The sequence below is a fragment of the Cygnus olor genome, chromosome 1, assembly GCF_009769625.2.
Source record: "Cygnus olor isolate bCygOlo1 chromosome 1, bCygOlo1.pri.v2, whole genome shotgun sequence".
NCBI lineage: Eukaryota > Metazoa > Chordata > Aves > Anseriformes > Anatidae > Cygnus > Cygnus olor.
This window is the reverse complement of record NC_049169.1, coordinates 182,067,858-182,085,157: the sequence shown is the minus strand read 5'-3', so window position 1 is coordinate 182,085,157 and position 17,300 is coordinate 182,067,858. Positions and strand designations below refer to the sequence as shown.

The following is a 17,300-nucleotide window of genomic DNA, read 5'->3' as shown; positions in this document are numbered from 1 at the left end:
TTTTAACTTGTTCACATTCACACTTCTCAGGTGGCTCCTTAGGATCTGAAATCTATACAATAGATACCTTAAGCTTACTGTCTGAATGTAAATTCATTTTTATCAAAAGAAAGGCAGTAAGTATGCAAGGGAGTCTTTGTCTCCTGTACTCCTTGAAAGCTGCTGTGAAGCTTGGTGACAGACATTCCAAAGCCACTTTGTTTTCAGGGTTTGAAATGCAATCCACAGCTCTGAAATTCTCAGATTGTCATAGGACTCAACACTGGCATCGTATGGAAGCTGTGCATCATCAGCCTTCTGTCTCATTGAAAGTTCAGTGCATCAACTTTTATTCTGTGGGCTTTTATCCTTCAGAGGATAAAACTGCTTTCTAGCTCTGGTAACAATGTGTTTAGGTTCTGACCTAGAACACCTTCCTTGCTGAACCCGGATGGGGTTTGGCCCACATTAGTGTCCCCAGTCTGAAAATCTTGTTGGTATTTGTTTCTTTATAGTTTTCTTGAACCCCCAAAGAACATGCTAGGGAAGTAATTTAGAACAATAGGTTCAGTCTTTAAATATCCTTTGTGTTTCCTTTGTCCATGCACTGATGAATGAAATATTTAGGAATTTGGGATTCTGTTTGTGTTAATCGCTGTCTGGATCTAAATAAAACCAACCTGGTACAGGTTACCATTTTACACATGATGATAAATCCAGGAGAAAATACTAAATGCAAATAATTATCAGAAAACAAACGGGTTCAATGAAACTGGAAGCAAAGTTAATAACACCTAGAGCACTGAGGTGGATGGATACTCAGTTCTCTCATGTTGAGAAAATTGGCATTTAAAATCACGAGTCCACTGGTGAGGCACTTTAATGAGCCTGTTACACATGGCTCATTATGACAGCATGTTTTATTAGACCAGCTTACGGTAAGGGAATTTTCAAGCACACCTGTCCTTACTCTGGTTTCAGTAATGCTCCAGAACAATTATTGAAGGAAAGAATTTATTGGGTAATATTGGTGATAGGGGGACAGTTGGACTAGATGATCTTGGAGGTCTTTTCCAACCTTTATGATTCCGTGAATAATTTCAAACACTGAAGTGAATAGAATGAAAGGTATCATAAGGGTACTGAAGAGAGATTACGCCAAACTAACCTGCCAGCTGCTGTCTGAAAAGGATGATTATTAGTAGAGTACACAAGGCCAGGCTTTGGGATTTGTTACTTAATGCTGGTCTTTTTAGACTAGATGTATGCAAATTAAATGTTAAGATTGCATTATCTGTTAAGTTTGTAAGTGGGAGAGGCATTAAAGTATTGCATGGGAATAACTGTAAACTTCTCCCTCATAATTTGGTTCCCATCAGAATGAAGCCTCTTAGGTTTCTGGGAAAACAGCTGTGGGACAGATGAAACGAGGTAGGTTGATGTGGTCTGAGTGATGTTGTGGTCTGAGTGGATCCATGTGAACAAAGGAAAGCTAACAAGGTTTTTTTCTACTGTCTGTTCTTCCAAGTCCAACTTAAAGCTAGAAAGAAAAGCATGCCATTAGGCATTCTACTTTGGAGTCTGTGATAGAATTCTAACAGGGCTGAGGAGAGCTTAGACAGCTGCTCTGAAGCTCCTCTGGTAGACATGCACACAAATTTCTTATGCTGCTGCTGTTTAACTATGGTGAAAGTTGTCTCATTTTCTAGAATGAAGCATCTGTTGATATGAGCCTGTTGTAACTGAAAGGGTGAAATACGCTGATACCTTTTTACAAGGTTGCACATCTTTAGTGCTTTGTCTCTGCCTCCATGCCAGTGAGGATTTTAAAAGTCTAACTTAAAAGCTGATTAGGCCCTTCAAAAAGCCACTAACATTTTCATTCTCTCTCTTAGCAGTGCATTCTTTGAGGAGTTGTATACTTAAAATTACTGTTGTCTTTTGTTTAACACTACTATCACTGAACTGCAGAATAGACAAGGTCAGCAGGTCACCTCTAGAGAGGTCACCTCTAGTGGTCTAGAAGGTCACCTCTAGAGATCATGTAGTCCAACCATCCTGCTCAAACAGTGTCATCTGGAGCAGGTTGCTGAGAACTCTGTCCCATCGAGCGACTCCAGGCATGGAGACTGCAGAACCTTGTGGTGCAACTGTCTCCAGTATTTGACTAATTTCACACTGAAAAGTTGTTTTCTGTAATCCAGTGGAATTTCTTGTGTTTCAGTCTGTGCACATTGCCTCTTGACCTGTCACTGCTCACCACCAAGAAGAGCTTTGGCTCCCACTTCTTTACTCCTCCTGTGAGGCATTTATACACATTGATGACATTCCCCCTGAGCCTCCTGTTCTTGGGGCTGACCAGTCCCAGATCTCTCAGTCTCTCCTTGTATGAGAGACGTTCCAGTGCCTTCACGATCTATGTGGTCCTTCACTGGACTTGCTCCAGTAAGTCCATGTCTTTCTGCACTCTTAACTTTCTAATGTTCAGGTAGGGTAGCATGTAAATAGTTCTGATTGTGTGCCTGTAGAGTGTTTTCTGGTGCATATGTGAGCTTCTAAGAACACTGCTCTCATTGGTGTCTCCTCCAGTACTTACTAGAATTGCACGTAGTCAATAGAAACAAAAATTGTGCGAGATTACTTGCTTAGTAATTATTCCCCACTGACTGATATGTGGAACTTCGAATTTGAAAGCTGAGAAGTTTAAATGAAGATGCAACCTTTTATACTAAACCTCACGTACAACTTGTAGCATCCATTGTTATTTTAGGATAACTAGTTTCTGTTTTGTATATTAGATTTTTAAAATTGGGATTTTTTTCTTGTCTTCTTTGAATGGGTGAACAGCTGGTTTGACTACTTTTGGCGTGTCTGAACTGCTAGTTACAGCTGATTAGACCCTTAATACTGTTAGAGTATGTTTTAATGCTATTGAACTGGCTGCTACCGAACTCTTCTGAGAATTTTTTAGCTAGTTCTTGTCTGGCTTGTGTGTGAACCAGGTACTTCAAAGGGTGCATTTCAAATCTATTTCTCTGGAAATAGCATCATTTATAATCATTTTTCAGTTCATGTAAAAACATTCAGGACATGACTGTTTTTTTTAATTAGAGCAGCAATTTAGTTCTCACGAATTGATGTCAGTAGCTTCATCTATAAATTAAGATACACCTGATTTAAAACTTTCTTTTTTTAATTCTGAAAAAATCACCCTATAAATATAGGGTGCAAAAGGTCGGAATTCTCAATGTGAATATAGCATTGCTTTAATTTTCCTTACACTTACTGATAATTCTGCCTCTGTTGAAATAGTTGAGAATTTCGAGCAAACCCCAATAGAATCTAATGATCTAAGCCTCTTTTCCTTGTGGTGTTTTATTCTCCAGCGATGTTGTTCCTTGTTCCCATCTAGAAAACAGTGGACTTCAAAGGAACAGGCTAAATGAAAGATGAAGCTGATTTAGAAACTTCTGACCATCATCTACTTCAAGGGACAAAAATTCTCTGCACAAAGAAGCCTGAGATTATCATTGCCATGATCTGTGTGTGTATTGGAAGTGAAAGCCCTATCAGTCTCTGCTCTCAAATTAATGCCAAAATATCCCTGAACACGGTCCAGTTCAGGTCTGAGAACAGGCTGTTCAGGGCACAATCAATACCCCTAATAATAACAGGAATAAACAAGAAGGAAGTCACTGCTGTAAATTTCAGTAGACTTTACTACTAATCACCGCTGAATAAGTGCCTTTTTCCAAATTAGTTTCTTCATTGCTGGGAGAGTATTTATTTTAAATTTTCAAGACTATTTATGCCGAACAACAACTGTTCTCTGAACTTATTAGTTCCAGTTTTCCATTAGTTCCTCGAATTCACTGTACTATCTCTTGGAAAGTGAGCACAGAGGAACATTTTGTATTCAGAAGGATGCAAAAGAGTTCTTGTTAGCGACAGCTATGGAACCTGTTACCTGTGGCTTGAGGGTCCATCCAGAGCTACCTTCTTTTCTTGCTGAACAGGAGTCTTAAAGGCTTTGCAGAGGTGCGTACTGCCTACTTCTGCTGCTCCCACACACCTTGAGCGGCACAGGCTAGTTCCAGACCAAGCCAAACTTCGTTCTCCCCACATCCTTTCGGAAAGAGATTGTGCTTTGATGTGTCCAATTGGTCTGTATTCTTGGGGGTCTCCTTACTCCCACGTGATCCAGCCAGACTCGTGTTTACCCTTGAATAGGCAGGAGACAAGGAAGAGGGAGAAGGGTTGGCAGAAGGAAATGGAACCGGCAGTTTGGGTTGTCATAAGGGTCTGGAAGCAGCAGGAAGCCAGTTTGAGGCATCACTGGAGACAGGAAGATACAGCTACGTTTCTAGTGAAAAAGAAAATGAGATGTGCTATGTTTTTTATTATATAAACATTTTGTGAGTGATATAATGGGTATTTGCGTGTTAAAGTATGTGAGCCTGTGTTAAAAACGTCATGTAATTGTAGTCCATGTCAGGTGCTCCAACTCACCTGCCTCAAAGTGTGTTCTTCATGGTTTTTAAATATCTGGATTCCCATATCTCATCTTTGAAGTCAGCCTGCATTCTGGTGCTTGCAGTATCACTGCAGTTTCGTGAGTGTACTTGAGTTAGCTTGTGCTAGTTCATTTGTATACCGGTAATTTGTGGTACAAATTTGCTAGGGATTAAGACTGTTGCATCTATGACTACTGCTGCCTGGCACAGTTCTCATGTCCAGCCACTCAGCATGACAGGGGCTATGCAGTCTTGTCAAGAAGATGGCTTCATTCATTCTGTTTGCACTAGATTATGGAGCATTTAAAAGAAGCCTTGCGCAAAGTGAACTCAGTGGTGCCAGCAATGTGGCTGTTCTCTGGTACCTAATCTAGCAAATGTATTTTTTTTTTTGCTACCAAAACCTATAGTGTTTGTGTGTATCTAGATTATAAAGTAGGCATGATTTGAGTGAAAGAAGAAATTTAGTTTTGCTTGTTTGTCACTGAATGGAGTGGTTATTCTGAAAGTTGCAGGCAGTTATAATCTGAAACTTGCAAGATTTGTCCAGTGTCAAATTAAAATTCTTCTCTGCATGGCTACATGTAACTTTTCAATTAGGTGTTTGTATCTGTGTTATCAGATGTGATGGTGTTTGCTGTAAATGGAATTTAAAACAAACAAAAATGGATGATTTCATTCTTTAGGTTGAACTCCCACCTCCTGATCTTGGCCCAAGCTCTGCACTAAATCAGACACTTAATTTGCTACGAGAGGTTCTGGCATCTCACGACTCATCAGTTGTTCCACTGGATGCTCGTCAGGCTGACTTTGTGCAGGTATAAGGACGTTTGACTGCTTTGAGAGAAGGGGAAAAAAAAAAAAGTACATTTAAGTTAGTCTTGGTCCATTAATCTTTTTTGTCTGGTCCTATTTTTATTTTGGAGCCTTCTACCAAACCTCAGTTTTTAATGTGAATAAGATGGTGACTAACTAAGTGGATAATTGCAGTACAGTATGGAGTGCTACTCTTAACACAGTGTCTAAATTCTGTTATCCAATTACTACTCCATTAAGTAAATACTCCATCAAGATCGCACAATTGCCAATTATCTAATGTGGGTTACTCTTCCTCCTGCTAGGTTAGAATCTGTTCTTCTCAGGTTTTTATACTTTCCCCATCACTATGGTAGCTGATCACCTGCTGAAAAATCCAGCATGAAACTGTTTTCACAGTTGGAAACTCTCATTTCTCTTTATTCTGCTTTGGGGAATAAATACATGATAGAGACAGAATGATCTTAGAAGCCCTGTGTGACGTGATTTCCTCCTCCTTCTCTCTTTTCTATGTGTTTTCTATTTTAGGTTCTATCTTGTGTGCTAGATCCATTGTTACAGATGTGTACTATGTCTGCCAGTAATTTGGGCACAGCTGATATGGCAACCTTCATGGTAAATTCGCTTTATATGATGAAGACTACTTTGGCTCTCTTTGAATTCACTGACAAACGTCTAGAAATGTTACAGTTTCAGGTGAGCGTAACCAACCCAAATAGAAAATAAACTTATTACTGTTTTTTTTTTCTTCTTTTTTTTTTCCAGACTATAAGTCATGATGTGAACATAGTTATCTTTGATTATGTTGGTTTTGGGTCAATGTTAAATCAAGGAAATGGCATAAGAGGGAGGGGTTCTTGTCAGAGGTCATAAGTAAATACCAGATATCAGAGCTGATGATAGTACTCAGCATCTTTATACACAAAATTATTAGAAAAGTTAAGTTTTGTTTTGTTTTAGTTGCAGATAAATCCCTATTGGTGAAAAATTGTCATTATCCGAATCGTTCTAATACTTACCTGCAACTTGAAGCAAATAGTAGTTGAAAGCTCAGTCAAATGTCTGGCTGTGTTCATATGGGGTTTTAATATGGTATAGCTGAGCATTACTAATTTAGTGCTTCTTTCTACCTTTCCTTTCCCATTTGTTTGGTTTCACCTAATGTGCCAGCGTAATTGTTCATATTTGGTACCATTTTGAAATGGAAATGTAGTTTATAAACCATTCACTTGGAAAAACCTAGGCACTGCCCATTTATAGTTTTGCTACATGAACATCTCTGCAATACGTCTCAGGAGAGGTTTGGAGCTTGAGGGCTTTGGAAAAAAGTCACAACTTCGTATTTGAAGGCATTAGTGAAGATTGGCTGTGAGACATTTTTCCCTATCTGCTCCTAATTTGAATTTCTAGCTCCTTTTAGCATGGAAACAAACAAACAGACAACCCCACCAAACTCTCTGGGGCATTTTGAATCTCCATTATCAGAGCTCCTTTTTCACAGTAAATGTTGCAATTGATTTATTCTTAAAATAAGCAGTAGAACTGAAGGTTATGCATTTAATATCATTTGCTTTCTTCACACGTTTTACAAATACAGGAATAGATTGAAAAAATTCTTTAAGATTATACCTAAGTAGATTAATGAAGTGGAGGTAGAATGGCATATTAAGTAAGAGAAAAAAATTTCATAGAAGAAAAGAACTCCTGAAGACAGTTAAAATCTCCAAACTGAAAGATTATGACTTCCCTCCTAATGTATAAAGAAAAGTACATTATTCTAAGCAATTTTAGAAGGTAAAAATGTGAACTCTTAAAATATCACACAGACGACTTGCATTTTACTAGAGTTTGATATATTATGAATTTCAGCTTTTCTTTAAGAGAAGAGAAATAAACAAACATGGGGTAGTTGTCTGTAAAAAGGAAGCAATAATGTATATATTCCCCAATCTTCCTGAGACTACTCAAAGGTGATTGCTTCTGCTATGACTGCATTTATTTATTAGGTTTCTCGGCAAAGTGAAGATTATATTCAGAATGTAAAATATATAGAGATACAGTTTTGTATTAAGGTAATTAAAGCAAAACTATTAGCTGTAACTTCATTGTTGTTTTTTCAATCAACTTTTTTCAAACACACGGCTATCAGTATTGAATGTAGAAGCCTTACTGATCATGTTTGGTTTCAATTTAATTTTCCTTGTGAAAGACTGGCATTTTTTTCCTGTTGTTTATTATAAAGCTTCCATGCTGTTGTCGATATTTTCAAAGAATTATAGTAAAAAAAAAGATACAACAATGTATAAGGGTTTGGGTTTTTCTTAATTTTTAGTGCTGCTGAATTTACAAATACAAAAAAAAATAGTCTCTTCTGTTACACAGAAAGAATCAGCTCTGTTTTTATTATTGGCTTCTCATAATATGAAAGATGTAAATGGATAGAGTAATTATGCTGTTTGTACTTGTGCTTTTTCCTTGTTTGTTGATAATTCTCATGTTATTTGTGTTTCTAGACCTTTTAACTCCAGACTTAGTTATATTTAATATTCTCATGCAGATTTATAAATATCTGACATTTAAATTTCAGATTGAAGCTCATTTAGATACGCTCATAAATGAACAAGCTTCCTACGTCTTAACTAGAGCTGGTCTAAGTTACATATATAACTCTGTGCAGCAACACAAACCAGAACAGGTAAGATTATATCTTGGATGTATTCAGATGGTAGGGCATACCTGCCTAGTAGAAGAATTCTGGCACTATTATTTTTACAAATTAATTTTCCTTTGAAAGCAAAAACTCAGTGATACCTGTTGATTTTTCATATGGGACCAGGGCTGTTAGACAAAGGTATCTTGCAAGTACAGGTTTTCTCCATGCTCTATGTTCTAGCAGGTTTGGGATGCATCAGTCCTTCTGTGCAGCTTATCTGCGTACCATCAACAGCCTCTGCACACCAGAGGCATCCTGTGCATTCTCAGAATAACTGTATAGGTAGTGTAATATCCCTCAGAATGTATTAGAATGAAGCTGGGTCTAAAACACAAGTAGTGAGTATGTGTACCACTTCCATCTAGAATGTATCAGACCTATTGGGTATGTAGCATTTGTTTTTTTTTTTTTTCAAGTGCATGCTATTGTACCATACACAAGAGTGGATGCCTTGCATGCATTCGACATTTACTGCATTTTTTGTTCTGTGAAAAAATGTTGGAAGAGCTTAATAGTAATTTGAAATCATGTAGCTTTTTGTCTTTATTCACTGCTCTACCTATCTGAGGACCAAGACAGTGTGATTCTCAGGGTGAAAACATCAGATTTCTTAGGACAAGTTGAAATTCAGAGCCTGGAATTTAGTGCTCATGCTCTTTTTTCTTTCGAACCACTGTTCATACATGATAGGTGTTAATACATCCCCTCTTCCCTGTGCCTAAGATCTTTTGCAAAGAAGGTGAATAATGGTGTTTTCTGGAGAAAGCAGTACTGTGTTACAGAGCTTCATGGTTTTTCTGCGGCCAGTATTTCTACATGAAGTGCCCAAGCTCAACAGACTTTTAGAGAACCATTTGAAGTGCAGAAATAATCTGATTAGTAACTCGGCTTGGTTTCCTATTCATGAGCCTATCTCCTCTTCTAAAACCAATTTCAAACAGACCAGGGCAGATTGTTTAACAGAATGTGGGTAGACTTTCCAGTAGCAGTTTTCTTTCATATCTGTCCTTCTGCCTGGCTGCAGGAGTGAGGTTCTTAGAAGATTTGCTGGGAGGTTAGGCAGCATGCAATGCCTTGTAAACACAGAAGAGTTACTAGGGAGCAGAGTTGAATTTTGCACGGTCCAGGAACAGATGAAGAGATGGAAGTTGTCCTCTGTAATTCTGGAACACCAAGGGGATTTGGACAGTCGCCAGTTTCGTTTTTATCACAGACCTTGTAGAAAGCATTTTCCTGCATTTTTGTCATTTAATGGTGAAAAAGGAAGAAAAGAACTTGAAAGCACACATGAAAAAGTCAGCATTCCAAGTCTTTGATTCAAGGGAGTGGCGGAATACAAATGAACTGTTACAGCACTTCCGGTATTGGTGTGGTGATTCAGTTTCCAAAAATGTAATATCTTGTAGCAGGACCAAGTAATGACTTAGTACTGAACCGACTGCAGAATTTATAGTTTTTTGTCTTTTTCCTTATGCTAGATTGACTTCTTTTTTCCCCCTTTGATTACTTATTCTTAGGGTCCTCTTTCAAATTTGCCAAGTTTGGATTCCATGTCCCTGAAGGTAGCGATGGTAAGCGTTTTACAATTTCATAATGTAGCAGTGTAGCTGTGACATGGGAAAGAATTCTTTTAATGGTGTTATGTAGTAGACATTCATCTAACAAGCTGTACTCTTTAAGAATAGCTAAGTTACAAGTCTGGGAATACTTTCTTCATTTGTAGTAATTGGACCACTTGAAGTAATAAATTCATAAATTATTTATGAGCTGGTAGTAATAGAATGTTAATTTCTAAGTCTTGAGAAGCAGGACTTTATTTGTAAGAACGTTATCCCATGAGTCATCTTAAATTGCTAAAAGCAAATACTTAGCTCTAATTAGTTTTAATCATCAAAATTTATTTTTTGCCTGAATGCTTTGAAATATAGGTTCTGCTATCATTTATAATTTTGGTCCTAAGGCTTTGATTTTATGCAAGTATTTCAGCTAAACTCAGAAGTTAGGTGCTGGGCATATGCTGCAGTTAAATATATATTTCTTTAAGCTGAAAGCTGCAATATATTTTAAAACAGATTATTAGCTGATGTTTTTTCTTAATGTGTGTGAAGGGTATTTTGCATAGAGATTGCAATATCATAGTTCAGTAGACAGTAGCATATGATCTGTCACTCTTCTTGCTTAGCCAAGTTTAGCTTTATTCTGAAAATTTAACTGTAAATAAGGGCCGCTCAGCCAGCAGTGCACACATACACCATGGAAAATGTTCTAGGATAAATCTAGACATAATACAGTGGCTTGAATTTCAGGGAGGGGAAAGGCTGTTTTTTTTTTTTTTGATTAAGAAATGGGTCTCTTAAAAAAATTGTATGTTGAATCCCTTCTCACTGTGTCAGTATAGCCTGTTTTTCCTCCATTAAAGCTCTGAACCTGCGAATCCTAAGCTCCTTGGAAGAACAGAGCTCTGGCACAGAGCACTCGGTGGTTTACTCAGATCAGCATGCATTCTTACCAATATTTATACATTTTGCATTTAAAATATCTTCAACTTATCACAGCCTTGTTGACCTACAAGAAATTTAAAGACTGCAGCTTGGAGACCATCTTTTTAAATTGCATATATATTACCGATTTATAGTCATACATAATAATTCTACTTGAAAAGTTAGAAAAGAATACAACTCTTATTTTCTTCATAACTTTGTTTAATGTATGCTTATGTGAACACACTTGAACCAGAATGGAAGCCAGTATGCTGAAATTAAACCCGCATAAATCCCATCTGTCAATGTAGTCTGCTTAGGATTTTAACCATAGGAGGGAGGGAATACTTACAGGTAGGTTCACTGCCTCCCAGCTTAACAGAAAATCAGAGCGCTGTGGTATTTTTCACTGTTATGTGGGGCAGGAGAAATAAGCCTGGAAGCAGTTCATGGAGCCTGAAGTAGGTCCCTTGGTCTTGTTTCTCCCAGCATAACTGCTCATTAGATTATTTAGCAGTGGCTTCATGTAAAAAATAGGAAATAAACATGTCTAACTTGGACAGGCTAGATTTTAAAAGTCTTTTCCAACCAAAGTGATTCTGTGATTATCTCTGCACTGAACAGAGTAGTTCTGATCTTCAATGGTGATCTTCAGTATGCGCCAGCTACATAGAAAACTTGGGTAGTTATGGAAGCCACTTTCTCATTTTTTGCCCCGCCATCTGTACTCCTCAGAGTCAGAAACTTGAAATGTTGGTGACAGAGGTGCTGAAATTAGACGTTTGGTTTCGATAATATATTAAGCTCCACCTTAAATATTTGTATATTATGTTAGCTTTGGTTTTAAATACATAAAAATATAAAATTGTATCAAGTGAGAAGATGCCATTTTAAAGTAGCCCTTTTTCAGAGATCTGTATTTTTATCTATCCACATGTAACAGCAAGTTCTTCGTATGTTGATCTCATATTCTTTTTCCCACCCCTAGGCTCAGTTTGATCGCTATCTGTCTGCTCCAGATAGTCTGTTAATGTCCCAGCTGAATTTCCTTCTGAGTGCCACTGTGAAGTAAGTATCTTAACTTCGAATTTCTATTATGCCTGTATAATAATCAGAAAGATGAATTTGATTAGGTTTCAGCGGATCATGATGAGAATTCAAGTTATCAGCTGTAATCACATTTGCATTGTACTTCAGTTCACAATTCAATTTTGTTTTGACTGTCCTCTATTTGAACAAACAGGAATATGTAATTTTGTAACTTTCTGAAGTAGTTACTCTTGATTTAACAGACTATCAAAATGAATTACCTATTTTGAACGTGTTATGCTGTGTCAGCATTCTTTGTCAATTTAGTTGTAAATTGTTTTAGAACTATTTTGTAAGCGTTCTAAAGATAGATGAAATATTTAATTTCTTTTATCCCCACTGCTCCATCAAGTCTAAAATTATCAAATTTGTTGTCTTTACTATAAAGTATTGACATTGCGCCATTGAATATTGTGCTGAAATTACTTTTACATGTTTTTTAGTGATTTTTTCCTTTGAAGTATAGAAGTGAGAACTTTATTATGTATCTCTTCTCTTGTTTCGTGAATATGTTGTATAATAAGACGAGTAAGGGCCAACTGAACCGTAAGGTTAGGGAAAATGCCAAGAACTTATTTCCAATTAAATGTGAACCATATGAAGACAATTTGTAGTACTTAAATTCAGAGAATTATATGCTGCACTAATCCAAAAGCTTTCTTGACGTTATTTTTTGTGTTTTTGTCAAGAATGGAGGTTACAGAACATACGAGAAATTGTGACTAGCACGTCACATTTTGATGTGATGTTCTTAACATTTGGATTCTCATTACTGCTACCTGTTCTCCAAATGGGTTTGTATTATGGCAGCTTGTGATTAAAAAAAGTGACATATGTTAAGGGAAAAAATACTTACTGCTGAGAACTTGCTGCTCAGGTTCTCCTCATGCAGAGACTTCCAGTTTCATGCCACATGCCTGGTGCATGGCTTGGCCTGGGGGACATTTTTTTCATCAGTTTGTTGGGTCTCTCTGCTGGGGTCACAGTTCCAACAGCTCAGCCAGCAGAGCTGACCCTCTTGTGTAAGAGTTGCCCTGCACTGGTACAGGTCAAACAGGGCAGCTTGAGCAGTAATGTAACAGAAGCACTGGAACTTCCACTTCTTGGTGTCAAGCTCTTAAACCTGTATGTTGGCTCTTGATATGCTTTTTTTAATGTAGGTCTCATTAACAGTCATAGTAGATTGAATTTGGAAAGCCTCTATTCTGCATTGCTAACACAAAACCTATTTTTAGAGGCAGATTTTATGCTACCATAAAGACTCAGGCACACGGTGAAATTACCTTGACTTAATCATTTCTTTCTATCAGATGAACCAAGATAAACTGGTCATGTATACACTCTTAGACTTATCCCCTTTATGAGCCTTTTAAACCTCTCTTAATGTGAATTTGGTTTAAATTGTGCTATCTTGTAACAGTGGGCAGCTGAGAGGTGAGCCAGGAGCTTATGTGAGGATGATTGCTATAGCTGCTACAGCTCAGCCTACAAAGGAGTTTATTAACCTCCTGTAACAACGTTATAGGTTAGCTTCTGCACAGAATTAATAATAAAAAACTTTCAAAGATACATATTTACATAGATGGATGCTTGTAGGATTCAGTATTCAGTATTTTCTGTAGTAAATAAACCTGCAAAACTCTGAAGTTTCTCAAAATTCAAGTAAAACATTCAACCAATGCTATCATTTTTAATGACTTTAGTAGTTCAAATTTTCAAGCTAGTTTTGCAGATATTTGTGGTCCATTTTGAAGACTTCTTCCTTGAAGTCACATAATTGTAATCTCCTGTTTCAGTTGTTGAGCTGGAGCCCGACGGTTCAATTCTCAAAACCAGACCACATGCTTTTGTTAAGGGAATGTTATATACTCAGTGGCAAAATAATTTAAGCTTTATGACCATGAAGAGCATTCCCTCCAACATTTGCTTTTCAAATTCCTTTGTTCATTTAAAACAAAGTTTTAAGCTGTTTATTTACGTGGTTGTTGGTCTTGTAAAGCTCTTTTTGTTTGCGTTGGATCACTGAAACTGAATGCTGGAATTACTATTTTTAGAGAGTGCTGCCATTTGTGTTAGTGATAAAATGTATCGTGTTGTTATGGCAACTGAAATCCTCATGCACTGATTAATGACATTGACATTAGTTGATGGAGAGACTCATTTGATGCTGTTTAGTCCTATGGAATATTTTAATAAACTTTTTTCTTTTAATTTAGGATTATTTTTTGCAATACAGTTAGTCTTATACAAATTCTGTGTGCAATACTTTCTTAAAGGGTTGTCACGTTACAGTAGCTTAGTGATCCTAAACTGTGTTCAGAGACAGTTGTTTACCTGAAAATGCTGAATACATTATAACAGCCTTTCTAGATTTGCTATTATAAGGACAGTCTGTTTTTCAGGTATTCTCATAACCTAGTAATAGGGGCAGTTGATCATGTTCATTGAAAAAGTGGATACTTTGCATCAGAATAAAGTGCAGTATTTGTCTCCTCATCTTTCTCATAGCTTCCATTTGCTAATATTTCCTGAAAATACAAGGTTCTACCCACTTGGTATTCGAGACTCCTTTAACTTGTCAGTCCGCACTCACTGTGGTCCAGAGCTGGTAAATTTAGCCCTGACTTCAGTGGATGCAGTTCTGGTGACTTTGTTCCTTGGCTGCATAGTTTAGCAGGGCTGAATCTCGATTCATGATTACCTCAGTTTCCTTAGCTTCTCTTGGTGTTCCACTTGCATGGGTTTGGCTGTAAAATAGTTATTGTTACTGGTTTTGTTAAATAAAAATGCATGTGGAGCTGTAAACACATTGCCATGGTGATTAAAGCAAACATGCAATTGATAATGTAAAATAAAAGTATTTGATTGTCTTCAAAAAGTATTAAACTTTCCTGTTAATTTTAGCATGCAATCTCCATGCATTGTTACTTGTTTAGATAAAAAAAGAAATAAAAAAAAAAAGAGGATACAGACTTTATAGCATTGTTGGTAAAAGCCTGTAGTAGGTTTTAAATCTCTCACCACTATCTCTTCAGCTCTTCCTCTGAGAGATTATGGAATAGGTACAGCCAAGATAAAGCAAATAGAATATATTTGCTGGTAGTTGGGGATGGGGACAAAAAAAAAACCTTATATTTACAAAGGTCAGCAAGAAATGACAAAAAGTAAACAGTAGATCACTAAGAATATCAGTCTTAAAAATTGCAGAAGAGTGCAGGTGAACAACTAATGTATGCAAATTAAAAACTAAATTAACCTTCTACAGTTGTTTCCTTCTACGGTTTTTTTCATGATTGCAGAAATAAAAAAGCTAATTTCTTGTTTATCAAGATCATATATCTGAGTTCATGTATGTACAATACAAACAGATGAAAAAGTCTTTTGTTGTAAAGCTTTAAATAGTTTTCATGTTTGAAGTAAAAGGGCTCTGTAATGTAACTGACACTGAATTTTTAATGTGTATTTGTAGACTGTACTGTGAATTCCTTGCATGTAGTACTGTTACATTCCCTACAATTTGCAAATTATGTGGATGTTTGTTTTATTTTTATTTTTTAGAGAGCAGATAATAAAACAGTCCACAGAACTGGTCTGCAGAGCTTACAGTGAGATATATGCAGCTGTAATGGATCCTTCAAATAAGTATAAGGATCCAGAAACCATACTACACAGATCTCCTCATCAAGTTCAGGCACTTCTCTCATAGTCTTGCTTCACCCAGATTTATCTGAATCCATAATTCTGTCTTTGAGTATTTAAATTGAGTTATTTTTCTGTTTTGAATTTTGATGTATAACTATATGCTTAAAATATGTAGGAATGCAGTTTTGTTTAATCTGTTTGGCAAAAGTCGAGTCTTTCCTGTGTCTTTGAATGCCTTCTATAGGCCAGAAAATAGAATATAGATTAAAAATTATTTTAATGTATTCCTCTAATGGAAATGGACCTTGACAATATGCAATTTATTTGAAAAGGAGAGTAAAGGAGAGAGAAGCCTTTTCTTTGCCATGCATGATCCTTTTGACCAGATGTTGAACCAGTGTCTCTTATGACCTCACCAATATTTTTGTTTGCTCTTTTTCCCTGTTCTTTCACCCTTTTTCTTAGCCTATCATCAATACACACTGATACTGTTTCATTTTAGTATGGCTGATATACTTTGAATGTCTCAAGTCTTTCACAGCTCATAAATCATTTTAGAATATATGATGCAGTTTTCCAAACCTGTTGATTAAATCTTCGAAGCAGAATTCATATATATATATATATATATATATATATTATTTTTTTTAATCCATTGTTTTTGTTGCTACTCTGGTGGTTTTTTGTAAGAAGGAATACTTGAATAATTTGCATGTACATAACCTGGAACTTCATGCTTTAAGTTATTTTTATAATTTTATTTTATTAGAAAGATTTTTTGCTGCAGTTGTTCTGTAGCAATCCTTTTATCAGTTGAAGCGTGCAGATCTCTTAAGGCTGGGACCAGTAACAGTATAGGTTAGGAAGATCGTTTGCACGGTGGTGTGGCCATTAGTTATTTGTATGCATCAAGGGGGAGATGAGCAGTCATTCATATTGAATCAGTTATATACTTAAGATGGATGCTTTTGTCAATAATTATATTCCCCATATAAAACATATGCTTAGTGGCAGTCAAGTCTGCACGTTAGTGTATGCTCGTGAAATAGCAAGAAATAGAGAATAGCAGCAACAATGCCTTTTTAGTCTCTTGGAAAACTCATTGCACGAGTTAGAAATTAGCTTTGGTGGTAATACCACACTATAATATCTTCTTTATGGGCATAATTTGTTAGTATATTATAAAAAGATTTGAAATTGTAAGTGTCCCTGGAGATCGTGGATCAGGCATAAATTCTTTTGTAAATGTGAATGTTAGGTTTACTCTGTTTGAATACACTAGAGCTGTAAGATGAAAAAAAAAATCTAGAAGCTTAGGAAAATTGTAATGGAAAATTATGCTTTTACTAGGTAACGCACTTAAATTATTCAGAATTTGTGTTACCGTAGTATATATTCAGAAGGCTGTTCAATGTTGTTTAATGACGTTAATATTGCTTAATATGCCTATAATTATTATCTAATATGTGAGAATTACATTAGTTGTGAAAGGGTTATAAATTAGCTTATTATTAGATTAACATACTCTTAAGAATGAACTTTTTCCTCAAATTATACTCAGCCTCAGTCTCAAGTAATCAGTCAGTAGTTTGCATGAGGATTAGTAAAAAGTTGCTTCCTGTCTTTGAGTCCACCTAGAGACTTATCCATGATTTTATCTTCACTGAGTAACAATGCAAAAGCTATAGAAGTTGTAACTTGTAAAAACTAAAATCAATCACTAATTTTGGTCTGTGCAGTTAAAGTAAATGACAGAGGGTCACAAGAGAGCAAATACATCAATAAAAGGCATTTGATTTACTGACTTCTGTCTTGTGTGTTTCTTCTGCCTGCCTTCCTACAAGGAGGAAGGAAAAGATGATGAGATTTTGACTTATCAGAACTGCCATGATAGAAATGGCACTTTAATTTTACAAATACCACCCCAGGATTTCCACACCAGGACCCGTGGTGCTTCAGTCCTCTAATTGCTCAGTTTAATGTCTGACCCGTAAGTGTTGCAGTGAATGGGATCGTGGTGGGTGGCAGTACTGGACCCGTATACACACCAGTTGTTGTAGATCTGAC

General features: G+C 36.5%; 1 protein-coding gene across 3 annotated transcripts in view; it reads left to right on the top strand.

The window, feature by feature from the left end:
* Nucleotides 1–17,034, top strand: part of COG6 (component of oligomeric golgi complex 6) — a 52,128-nt gene extending 35,094 nt beyond the window's left edge. For 2 of the 3 annotated variants that reach the window (XM_040543218.1, XM_040543230.1), the window contains 6 exons: nucleotides 5,180–5,311; nucleotides 5,838–6,005; nucleotides 7,897–8,004; nucleotides 9,540–9,593; nucleotides 11,491–11,570; nucleotides 15,150–17,034. In XM_040543218.1, the coding sequence (XP_040399152.1) occupies nucleotides 5,180–5,311; nucleotides 5,838–6,005; nucleotides 7,897–8,004; nucleotides 9,540–9,593; nucleotides 11,491–11,570; nucleotides 15,150–15,297 (690 nt within the window). In that variant the 3' untranslated portion in view covers nucleotides 15,298–17,034. The remainder of the gene's footprint in view (nucleotides 1–5,179; nucleotides 5,312–5,837; nucleotides 6,006–7,896; nucleotides 8,005–9,539; nucleotides 9,594–11,490; nucleotides 11,571–15,149) is intronic. The other variant, XM_040543224.1, reaches the window with a different exon arrangement.
* The last annotated feature ends 266 nt before the right edge of the window (nucleotides 17,035–17,300 follow it).